The sequence below is a fragment of the Cyprinodon tularosa genome, unplaced genomic scaffold (assembly GCF_016077235.1).
Source record: "Cyprinodon tularosa strain WSP-4 unplaced genomic scaffold, ASM1607723v1 ctg11, whole genome shotgun sequence".
NCBI lineage: Eukaryota > Metazoa > Chordata > Actinopteri > Cyprinodontiformes > Cyprinodontidae > Cyprinodon > Cyprinodon tularosa.
Window position 1 is genome coordinate 74,603 of NW_024037893.1, and position 11,247 is coordinate 85,849.

At 36.4% G+C, this 11,247-nt stretch overlaps 1 protein-coding gene across 2 annotated transcripts in view; it reads left to right on the plus strand.

Moving 5' to 3' along the window:
• The first annotated feature begins 6,526 nt into the window (after positions 1-6,526).
• Positions 6,527-11,247, plus strand: part of fgd5a (FYVE, RhoGEF and PH domain containing 5a) — a 47,467-nt gene continuing 42,746 nt past the window's right edge. For both annotated transcript variants that reach the window (XM_038294479.1, XM_038294487.1), the window contains exon 1: positions 6,527-6,841. In XM_038294479.1, the coding sequence (XP_038150407.1) occupies positions 6,832-6,841 (10 nt within the window). In that variant the 5' untranslated portion in view covers positions 6,527-6,831. The remainder of the gene's footprint in view (positions 6,842-11,247) is intronic.

An 11,247-nucleotide genomic window follows, 5' to 3' on the forward strand; every position in this document is an offset into this window, starting at 1 on the left:
CCATACGGGCCTGAGCACAGCGAGGAATCAATACCAATGATGGTTCGATCTATTGCAACAGTCAAATGCTTTGCGGTCCCATTACAAAGGTGTTTAAGGTCACTTTAAAAGGTGAAAGACATGTGCCTGATTGCGCTAAAGATTTCAATGAATCAATCTAAATTTCAAATGACGTAGTCGCTCAACAACAGTTCTCAGTGCTTTGATTTGTTTCACCTTGGTGACCAGAGGTAAAAAACCCCTAAAGCTAAAAAGTATGGAAATGAATGTAATTTGCTATTAATGACTTGCAGATTTAGACAAGTAAGGGGAAAAATGGAATGTTTAAAAGCAATCATACTAATCGTACTAGCAAAAGAGGAATAAAGAACAGTATAACTGTAAAAGACACGATTTTATTTTAAACAAACAAAAATTTATGATAAAGAAGAAAAAATTTACCCAAATCCTGGATTCAGACCTGTAGTATGTTGTAGAACCACCTTCCAGGTAGGTTAAATTGCATGGATATAATTTGAAACAACAGATTTTTAACTGGATTTAGGTCTTAACTTTTATTGGGTAATTAGAATCAATGAATATGCTTTATGCTCTGCAGAACTTGCTTGCACACTAAGGTGGTAATTTTTTACATTAATTCAGGTGTGATGGACAAGTGAAATGTGAGTAGCCATTGTGGGCTTGAGTTTAAAACTATTTGACTCTAGCACTGACCAAAGTCCTTGTTCCTGCAAAAAAAAAGAAATCTGCCCAGCGTGATGCTGCAACAGCCATGTTTGAGATGGTGTGATCTGTAGCGTTTCGTTTAAGGGGAAGGTTTATATCTCTATGCTTGTCTGAATTCTGATCTTCTTTAGGGAGTGACCAGTAGGTGCAGCACTTACCAGCAGTTTCTTCAAGCTCACTTCGGAGGCAAAAAACTGCACCAATGGACCAGAAGGAAGAATACTAGACTGCTTTTGCACTACCTGTCGTTATCAGGGTCAATCGTTGCTAGTATTTGCTCATGTTTCAATTTACTGATGTCCTTCTTCTTCTGCACCACAAATCTCTATGCCTAAAATTTGTTTTTTTTCCCTTTCCCTCCACGGGAAAGGGGCTTCTACTCATTTAAACAACCCTATGTTCCCATTGATAAAGATCCTCCGAAATGTGTTGCTTTCCCTCCAACTGCACCTGAAAAATGTCATCTGCCGCCTTATTTTAATTGTTTGCATAAAAAGTACCCAAAATATGACCAGAAAAACTGAAAATTTCATCTAAAATATGAAATAATCAAACCTTATTCCCTATTAACTGGGAGTTAATCTCATGACACAAACCTGCTTTCTAATAATTGGATGCTACTAAGGTTGATGTCACCTCACTTCAGCCTTAAAGCATCATAAATGCGGCAAGCAGATGCACTCAAACCAGTGTCCCTCCAATGTATAGCAGGTATTGTGGATTTTCTCAGTCCTGGGAACAACTTGCTGACCACTTTCCCGATCCCTTTCCTGTTTGGTGTTGTGTGTGTGGAACCGGGAAGAGGGGAGATAACGCTGGTTTGTTCCCTGCTACTACCGCATGTTTTTCCTAATATCTCCAGGCCCCCTTTCCCTTCCAGTCAAGCTGCGTTCCAGGTGGGGTGACATAGCGCAGCTCATAGCTACAGGCTGTCCAGGAAACTCGTGTCCTCTGTCCAAAAAAACATGTTTTGACCGCCTGTACCACATCTGGAGGGATATTACCCCTAAGGCAATTCTGTTCTCTGGCTACATTGCACAATACTCTTGACAGGTTCTGTTTGCACACCCGGCAAAAGAAAAACATATTTTGTTTAAATGAAAGCAAGAAAAAAAGGTCATGTATATCGATTGTGCGTGATATACTCCTGAGAGCCTTAGATTTGGAACTACTAAACGACCAAAACGGAGCTATCTTTAGTCATTCAATTCAAAAACAAAAGGTTACTTTATGGCAGCTATAAATGTGCTACTACTGCCACACAAAACCATTATGGCCTCAGCACTTCACAGTTGTTGTTACAGCCTGACATTTAAGAAGTGGGAGAATAATCAAACTTGCAATAAAACTGTTTTTGTGTATGATGATTAGTCAGCACCCTATATAAACTGCTTAATTGTTGCAGCAATCACATCTTTAACTCAAGTAACTTTATGTTTAATGCCCCTTTAACAGCGAGCTTAATAATTGACAAAGACTATAATTACAATCACTGAAACATTTAGTCTTTAATGAGAGGACATGAGCTCTCGCTAATCACCTCTTGGAGTCTGGCAGTACTCTACATGTGCAGCATAGTCGAGTCTTTCCTGCACCAAACCATCTGGAATGGGAATTTTGCTGTGTGTAATAAATGGGTGTGTATGCCACTGCTGCAGTCAGGACCGGAGCCCCGTGGCGATTCAGATTCTCTTTATTGTGCTCCTGCGCTCACTATCTGCTTCATCTCTCCTGTGTCTCTCCTGCATTGTTTGACCTTCAAGTGTGTAGAGAAGAAGAAGAAAGGTGAGACAGTCTCCGCCCAACATGTGGGCGTTTAGGCAGCTTTAAAAGCCGTCAAATTAGGAACACAATAGGACTGCAATTCTTTTTTTTTTTTTTCATTTGTTTTTTTTTTTTTTCCAAGTGGGGTCACTTTGTCCTTGTGACCTTAAGTGTTGATACAAGGAAAGATGGGTCCACCATTAAATGTCTACAAAAACTTAAAATATGGCATGAAGAAGTCAAGATATTGAACATTTATAGAACAACAGGCAGAGTAACAGACATGGTAATGGGTAGGAGAAGGGAAGAACCAGTGAGAACCAATGACCAACAGATCTCTTATATGCTAAGGGAAGGTGAATGCATTTAGAAATAAAAGATAATTATGGAGATTTTTTTTTTTTTTGTACAAATTACCTGCAGGAAAATGGGGACCCAAGTCTATTCTGTTATATAATGTCTATCTTCTACTTGGATCAGTAGCTGGAGAACCTACAGCTAAATGTATGTACCTGCATATATTTCAGACTTGCACACTTCACAACACGTCTAACCAATACATTAAAAAAAATGACTATACCCATTGCTTTGTAAAGAAGCTTAATATCATTTAGTTTTCTCCTGACATTATTATCTAAATATAAACCCTTATAATAGTTATGTTGAATGTATAAACTTTAAAGCATCACTGATAGAGATGAGATATTAGTTGAGCTGTGACAATTTGAGGTAGTTTGAAGGCCCCACAAATCAGGCGTTTTTTAGGGCCCCAAACAATCTTCGACCGGCTCTGATGCTAGCATTTCTCATTTGTTGCTAAGGAAGCTCCTCCTGTTGTGCAGGAAACAGGGAGAGTGGTTTCCTGTTATGGAGAGAGGTTTTTTAAGAGCTGCATTCATTCAGCCCTACAACAGATGCTTGGTCAGGAAGCTTGGCCAGCAACAAAAGCTTTTTGCTGTCCTGGAGAAACAGCTTTGGGGAACTGCTTTTAGGAATCCTTCTATGCATGGCCCTAGATCAGGAAATAAATTTGGACAGCTGTGAAAAAACAAAACATCTATTTTATTTCTAAACCTCTAAGAAAGCATAATTCAAAATATATTGATGTTCAGTCATGAGATAAGAATCAAGGTTAGCTGAGCAGCTTATGCAGCTGCACGGGTTTAAATAGTTATCCCTTGTATTTCAGGAGGTCAGACATGTGACACAACCATGGGACAGCTGTCATTTAAGAAAATAAGATTGTATTTCTGTGCAAAACACGGCAGCTTTAGCAGGACCTGAATTTTGACTCATAGGTTGCCCAAATCCTTCATTCTAGTGGATTTGTTGCCCTTAATCTCACTGTATTGTTGCTATTACACTATTTACACACATCTGTGTCATGCAAGAAGTAAAATCCAGTTTAAAAATTATGCAGAAGGCATCAGTTCCAAAATCCAGAGTTTGATATTTTAAATGATTTGTTATTTTAACCTATTCGGTTTTGTTAGTTCTGTCAGCTTGCATTACAGCAATCTGTAGTCGGAGCGCAGACGTTTTTAAGCATCAAACGTGTCAACAGTATTAATATTTATAACTAAGGTAGAAGTATGAAATACTGCTTTAAAACACTTTTAGAGAAGTTAAAGTATCAAAATAAGCTTTTTACTCAAGTAAAAGTGTAAAAGTACCATTTTAAACACTACTTAAACTGGAACAATTTCTACATTTCTCGAATGATAACTTCCTCATACTTCATTTTCTTAGTTTTATCATAAATGATTACAGTGTCAAATTTAACTTTGCACTATCTTAAAAAAACTATTCATTTTGGTATGTGATGAACAACAAGTTGGTGCTGTACAGAGTCTAACCACAAAGAAATTAATTGTCTGGATGAAATAAATTACTTTTATTTATTTATTTATTTTTTTTATAAATACCAACAGGCCATAATGAGAATGAGCTTAAATGAAATAAAACTAACTTGTCAATTTTTAAAATGTGAGGAGTAGAAAGTAGAGATATTTGCAAAAAAAATGTAAGGAGTAGAAGTAAAAAGTTGTCTAAAAAATAATTACTCCAACAAAGTACAGATAGCCAACATTTCTACTTAAGTAAGTAACAAAGTATTTGTACTCAGTTACTTGACAGCTCTTTTAAGCACCCACCTTTCGGTCTTTGATTTGCATTTGATATGCAATATGCTTAGAAGGAATGGCCTCCAGGTGCTTAAAAACATGAGAGATCAAACTATTGCTTGCTATAATGCAAGCCGAGAGAATTGAGAAAGCTTGCACAGGCATGATGTGTTAAATATGCATGCTTAGGGTAACAGGTAGCACCTGTTAATTAAATTTCACATGTATTACTGTATATGTTGCATGCCTCTAGGAAAACCATTTAAAATGGTTATACCATATATTTTTTAGAGGAAAAGACGGAAGTAAGCAGACATGAGTTGATTGGACAGACGAAACACGTAATAAAGGGTAGATAATTACAGGCTGCTTTTGGAAAATAATCCAAATGCTTGGGAGTTGATACAAAAAGCAGAAACATGATTACTGAAAATAGTACTAAGACCATTATTAGGGTGACTGAAGTGTACCTCTAACTGTGAGTACTGTTTCAAGCTAAGACACCCATTTGAAGCCAAGAAACAAGTCCCCACTGTCCTATTTTTTTTTAAAAACTGACACCACCTGAAAAAAAAAAAAAAAAAAAAAAAAACACCCTGACTGGCAAACAGCTGAATATTTGATGGACTGATAAACGCAACCTTGGTCCTTTTGCGTCTTCAGGTGGGAGTCAGTTTATCAGAGGGATCCCACACTGTTTGGAGCCTTTATCACACACCAGCGATGATAGATCAGTTTTTGAATTCATCAAAACACACGATCAGGCCATGTTGTCTTAAAGAGGAAATACAATAGAAATGGGTGTTTTAACAAGATAATGACTCCACACACAGAAATATCAAGAAAAGGCAGAATCAAGCGATGCAGTGGAAGTGTGGACGGTGGTTTAAGTGTCCTGATTGTGCTGAGCTCCAAGCTGTTCACATCTATCATAGTCACCAGCAGCTTTCAGAGACAGAGACTGTTTTATTCAGGTTTTCAAAGTTTAAGCATATCTTTCAATATCTGTAGTAGCCTAAAAGATCAGTTTTTTAGAGAAACTTCAGTTTTCCACAACTCTCTCTGATGTGATTTTGATATGGAATAGAATGTACAGTATTATGTGCATCAATGGAAATGAAAACGGATTATTTATGAGATTATTTAGGTATTTTAAATGTTAATAGGCTATTTAATTCAGACCCAAATAATGAATACATCTATCAGTGGGCGGTTCTAGACAGGGGCCAACGGGGGCCAGTGCCCCTGTTGTGGCCCCTGTACTGAAGACATAATACTCAAAGAAATTCTAATGATGATTGCATTGGAACAGACATGGTTACTTTGGATCAATTTAATTTTATTTTAATTCTGTTTTACTAATTATTTAAAAACAATAAGGTGATAGCTTCAGTGGTATTTACATAGGATTCCAGTTTTCCTCTATTAAATGTTTTTTTTTTTATGAATAGAAAAGTAATAGTAATAAAAAATAGTCTAATTTTTACAGCTGACTTTATCAGTTTTTCTTGAGTTCTAATTCAGATCGTATAGAAAACTTAAATTTTAACTTAAATTAAGTCTAAAAATAGGTATAACTCCTAAGTTATGAATGTATATTAACCTAATAAGACATAGAATTTTAATTAAACCTAATTGAATAGAAATTTCAATTTATGCAGCTATCAATATATTTGAATCACTTGCCCTGTTTTTTATTTCATGCTTTTCTGTGACCCCTATGAAAGCACGCTGGCCCCCTCATAGCCCCCTGGTATATTGGGTCTAGAACCGCCGCTTTATTTATCCAAATGGATTATATTTAAATCGCACAAACTTTATGGGATAATTAATTTTTTACAAGTGCAGATTTCTTTCCAGAGTAGGTGGGATGTAACGGTAGGGTTTGAAGTGAGTGGCTCACACTATCTCCGCTTTGCGCTCATGTCCAGCCTCAGGAAGCCCTGAACAGCACCTCCCGTTTCCACACAGGAGCGCACCAGTGCGCTGGAACATCACGCGTGGGGAGAGCTTAGCAACCCGCTGCGCGAAGAGAAAAACACCTTGCCAAATCGGTCTCCACCGAAGCGGATGTCTCTGCTGTCAAAGCTTGAATTCATCTCAATGATCGCAATGCGTTTGGATTGAGTTGGCGCTTTTTGTGGGAGGAGGGGGTCTCCGTGTCTGTGCGGGGAAAATGAGGACAGCCGTCGGTTTCCGTGGATGATGATGTCCCACAATGAACGCAGGTTGGTTGGAAGCAACAAAAATGATGTTTCTGTTTAGAAGATCAACTTTTAATGATTTGGGTTGGAGTTTTCTCTCAGTTTACACACCAGAATGATTGTAAAAGTTATTATTATCTTTTCTATTATTAGATTTTACTATTTCTGTTATTATATATAAAAATTTTCAACAATTTAGCGTGGCTATCAAAGAAACACAACATAGTTGACTAATTTTACAAGTCATAGAAAATGTTTTTTTTTTTTGTTTTTTTTTTTTTTTTTTTAAACATTGAAATAGGAGGATTCTGAATGGTGTTCATGTTTGAATGTTTAATATCCTGGAATAATACTCAAATCCTTGGAATATGTCTCAATACTCTTCCTCTCTGTGGAAATAATGGAGAGAAATTGGAAGAGGGGGCTTTATGGTTAGATTGCAATATTTTAATCCCTTTCAAAGAAGTAAAATGAGCTGAACTGAAGGGGGGTTGTGTGTTTTGAAGTCAGCTGTACAAATAAAAAAAAGCTATTGAGACAGACTTAATCTGATCTTTTATTTAAGTATATTTCCTTTATATTTTCTAAGTGTACACTTTTGTGCATTAGAATTATAATTACATATCGAATGGTTTAACTGCAAATGATACATCTCATGGAATCAGAACCTGTAATGATTAAATCAAAGTATATTCGGCATTTACATCTCTTTGTGTTTGTGAATATTTTTTTGGCTCAAAAATTAAGAATAAAAAGATGACATAAATATTGATACAAATTGATACAAATTGCATTACTTGTCTAGTCTCCAGGGCCCCCTACTGGCGTGGAGACCTTAACCAGCTGCTTATATCACCTATGCCTTTGACCAGCTCTGTTTTTTTCCTCATATAAAAAAAAAAATGCATCCAACTTGATTAAGGCAGGTGCTTATGGTTTGACGGGTGACATTCAAAATCTAAAACCAATCTGAGATCATATCCTGTAAGTTTGACACAGTCAAGGTTCCAGTGTCTGTCTCTTCCTTTTGTTTTGTAAACGTTTGTTTTAATTGAATTCTTGTTGCATAATTCATATCCTGTTGTTGGCAGTTGGCTGCTTTGTAAGACTGCGACTCTTGTTTTTTTCAAACTTGCTTTATTGTTCTTTGGCGCACTCAAAGAGTCCTTTTCAGAAAGAAAAAAAAAAGCATGCGGTTATGTGTTGGTTTCTCTGTTCGTGAGAATTGTAAAAGAATGAGGAGAAGGAAGTCCATTTGTGCTGTGAAAATGTGAACTCCTCGAGAGGTTTATGGCAGAGTGATGGGGGTCTTCACTCTTAATGCCCCTCCCATTGTAAATATCCTGTTTAGATTTCTTCACCAGAGCTCAACCGGAGCCAATATGGTTTAAATGAAAAGCAGTGTGGCTTTATAAAAATAAAATGAAATGTTTTTGAAAACATTTTATAGAGCGATCATAAAGGGTTTTCAGTAGTAGAAAAAAGAAAGGCCAAAAACATGAAAATGAGCAAGGAAACACTGAGAACTAACTAGAGGGCAGACAGGGTTTAATAGGATATGCGTCAGGACAGGTACTAAATAACAGGAAAGGACCAGGGGTGTACACACTTTGTTAAGAACGGGTGTGTTTCATGACAAGTCTAAATTTGATCAACAATGTTTGGTACTGAGAATACATTTTTCAAAGGGAAATCAGCGTGAGATCGTTTCCAAAGTGAGGTAAACGGAAAATATCAGTCCCCTTATCTGTAGTCAATTGGCTTCTTATTATAGCAAGCTTGGTAAAAAGTTACAAAATTCTCTAAGTAGTGACAGTTAACAGTTTGTAAGATAAACTGCCAGCAAAGCAGATTTTTTTTTTTTTTTTTACTGAATTTTGACTTTAGGAATACAAATCCTCTCAAGCTCATTATCTGCATAGTCACTGAAATTGTGTACAGAATTTCATGAGACTTTTGATGCAGTTTTTTTTCTGTATACAGTCCATGCTACTACATTAAATAACATCAGTTATCAGTGGAGGCTGTAATATTTAGACATATCAGCTGGAAGTTATCAGTCTATTCTAACTCTGCTTATAGATGATAAAAACCTTTCTATTTTGCAATAGCTTATCAAATATGATCAGTAATAACTGAATACCACCCTGGAAGAGGTCCTAGTTTTGCACATTATACGTATTCCGTCGTGTCAGACTAAGGCAACATTCACACAAGGCTGAAAACTGCATCTGTACAGAAAAGTTTTAGAGTAAAAAATATATATACATAAATGGAGTGGACAATTGTTTTTCTGTGTGTTAGCATATGCAGCTTGAGGCAGCACTGAGTCCCATCTTTCTTTGCATGTATGATCCTGGAAACTTATAGCCTGTTTAACATTTAGGTCTGTCTGGACAAAGCCTACAGAGTTAAACACTTTAAACTTTCCCAAAGTAGGAGCAGGTTTTCGATGTAGCCAGTTTCATAGATGCTTCTTTAGGAGGGGACTCCCTTACTGACCAAGAAGATTATAGAATATGCCCTGAATCCAGATTTGTCATGACGGGCCTAAGGTGTCCTGATGCTAGACAAGCATCCCAAAGGCTTTATTTGTATTTTCTCTTCTATGTTCAGTATGAATTCAGCTTTTGAAACTTGAACTAGAGATGTTCAGATCAAATACCGTCCAAATTCTTTTAAAAATGATCAATAGCACTATAGTTAAAAAAAATAAATTAAGCACTTATACCAATCCCTGGCAAATGCCGCCCGGGCAGTGAGCCATAACAACTTTATCAAAGACTGGCACTGTGGAGGACAATATTTATGTGCATTTCCAGAAGTCATTTGGAATTTCTCTACAGCAGGCCTATACTGTATAGTCAGCTACTAAGTGGACTGATAGGGCAAGCAGCCTCTGCCAGCGTTACATCATGTATCGATACCAATGTTGTTCAGTGAAGGAAACTGCAAAACAAAAAACATCTAGTTGACTTTGAAAAAAATAATTATATTAGCTTAGATGCCAACCCCCAATCGCACCCCACCCACTAGCCATTAGCCTCCCTCTACATCAGTTCATGCATAGTAATACCCCACCTTACATCACACCTACTCACTCAGCAGACCACAGCAGCTCCCTAAAATAAACTCACTCAAACCAGACTCAGGTTCACATAGCCATACTGAGCCCCATTAGGCACACAGCTTTTCCTGCCCTTAAAATTTTAGCACATCTACAGACTCTTTCAAAAAAGGACAAAAACATTATTTTAACTAAAGCATTTTAATTATTTTATAGTCTGTTACTATTTTAAATTTTATTTTTGTATTTAATAATTGTTTTAAAACTCCCATTTGCACTTTAGATTTTAAACTTGTATAAAATAAAATTTATTATTATTATTATTATTATTATAACTTAAACTGCAGTTGTCAGTTTATTTTGTGAATGCATTTATTTTGTGAATGCATTTGCTAAAAAGGTTTTAATAAATAAAAATGTTATATATCCCATTCTAGTTAAATATCCTATACCTGTCTGTCAACATTTCCCGTAGGGAAATGTTATTGTTCCTCCTCTAAGTAACCAAAGGGTTGTTTTTCCTGCTAATAATGGCCCCTGCAGCTTTCTGCTTGTTGCTGACATAAGCAGTTGGTAGCTTTTAAAGGGATAGATCAGGATGTTCAACAGATGATCTGCTGTTCATCACTGAAACTAATAGTAAGTCCAAGGGAGCAGGGGGTTGGGATTATGGACCAAATGGACTTCAATCGATGAAAAACAACTATAGATGTTTGGCTTTTGCTAATATATTTTACCAGTTATTAACCCGTTTCAATTTCTGATGTAAGTTACACATAAGCTGATGATTGTTCACTTTCAAAAAGTAACAAAGGCTGAGACACTGGCATGTAACTATTTTAAAAGCTGATGATAATCTACTTCCCACAAAGTTCTTGAATCTCCTCTAACTGAAGAGTTTAAGGTTATACAGACTTAATTATTGGGAGTTATTCTCATAGTTAGTTTAATGGATGAGAACTGTTATGGAAATAACGGCCCTTTCATATACAGCTCCCTTTGCTTTGAGCCAGCTGCAGAAAGACCTAAAGCTTCATGACTTGGTCTCACTGGGTGTTCTTAAGAACATGTTGGAGGTTCTGCTGATTTCTTAGCCAGAATACCTTTGAAACAAAGATTATCTTTATATTAATTTATTATTTATAAGCTTCTGCTGAATTAACCACCCAAATGTGATTAATGTTAAGAGAAAATATATTGGATATGGTTGTATACAGTCAAAGTCCGCTTTGATGTTGGTTAAAACAAAATGGCATGGACTAAACTAAGACACAAAATTAATTATTTACCAGGGATAAGGCATGACCTGTTCGCAACCTTTTAACACAACCTAACATAAAAAGATATGAACTATCCAATAAAG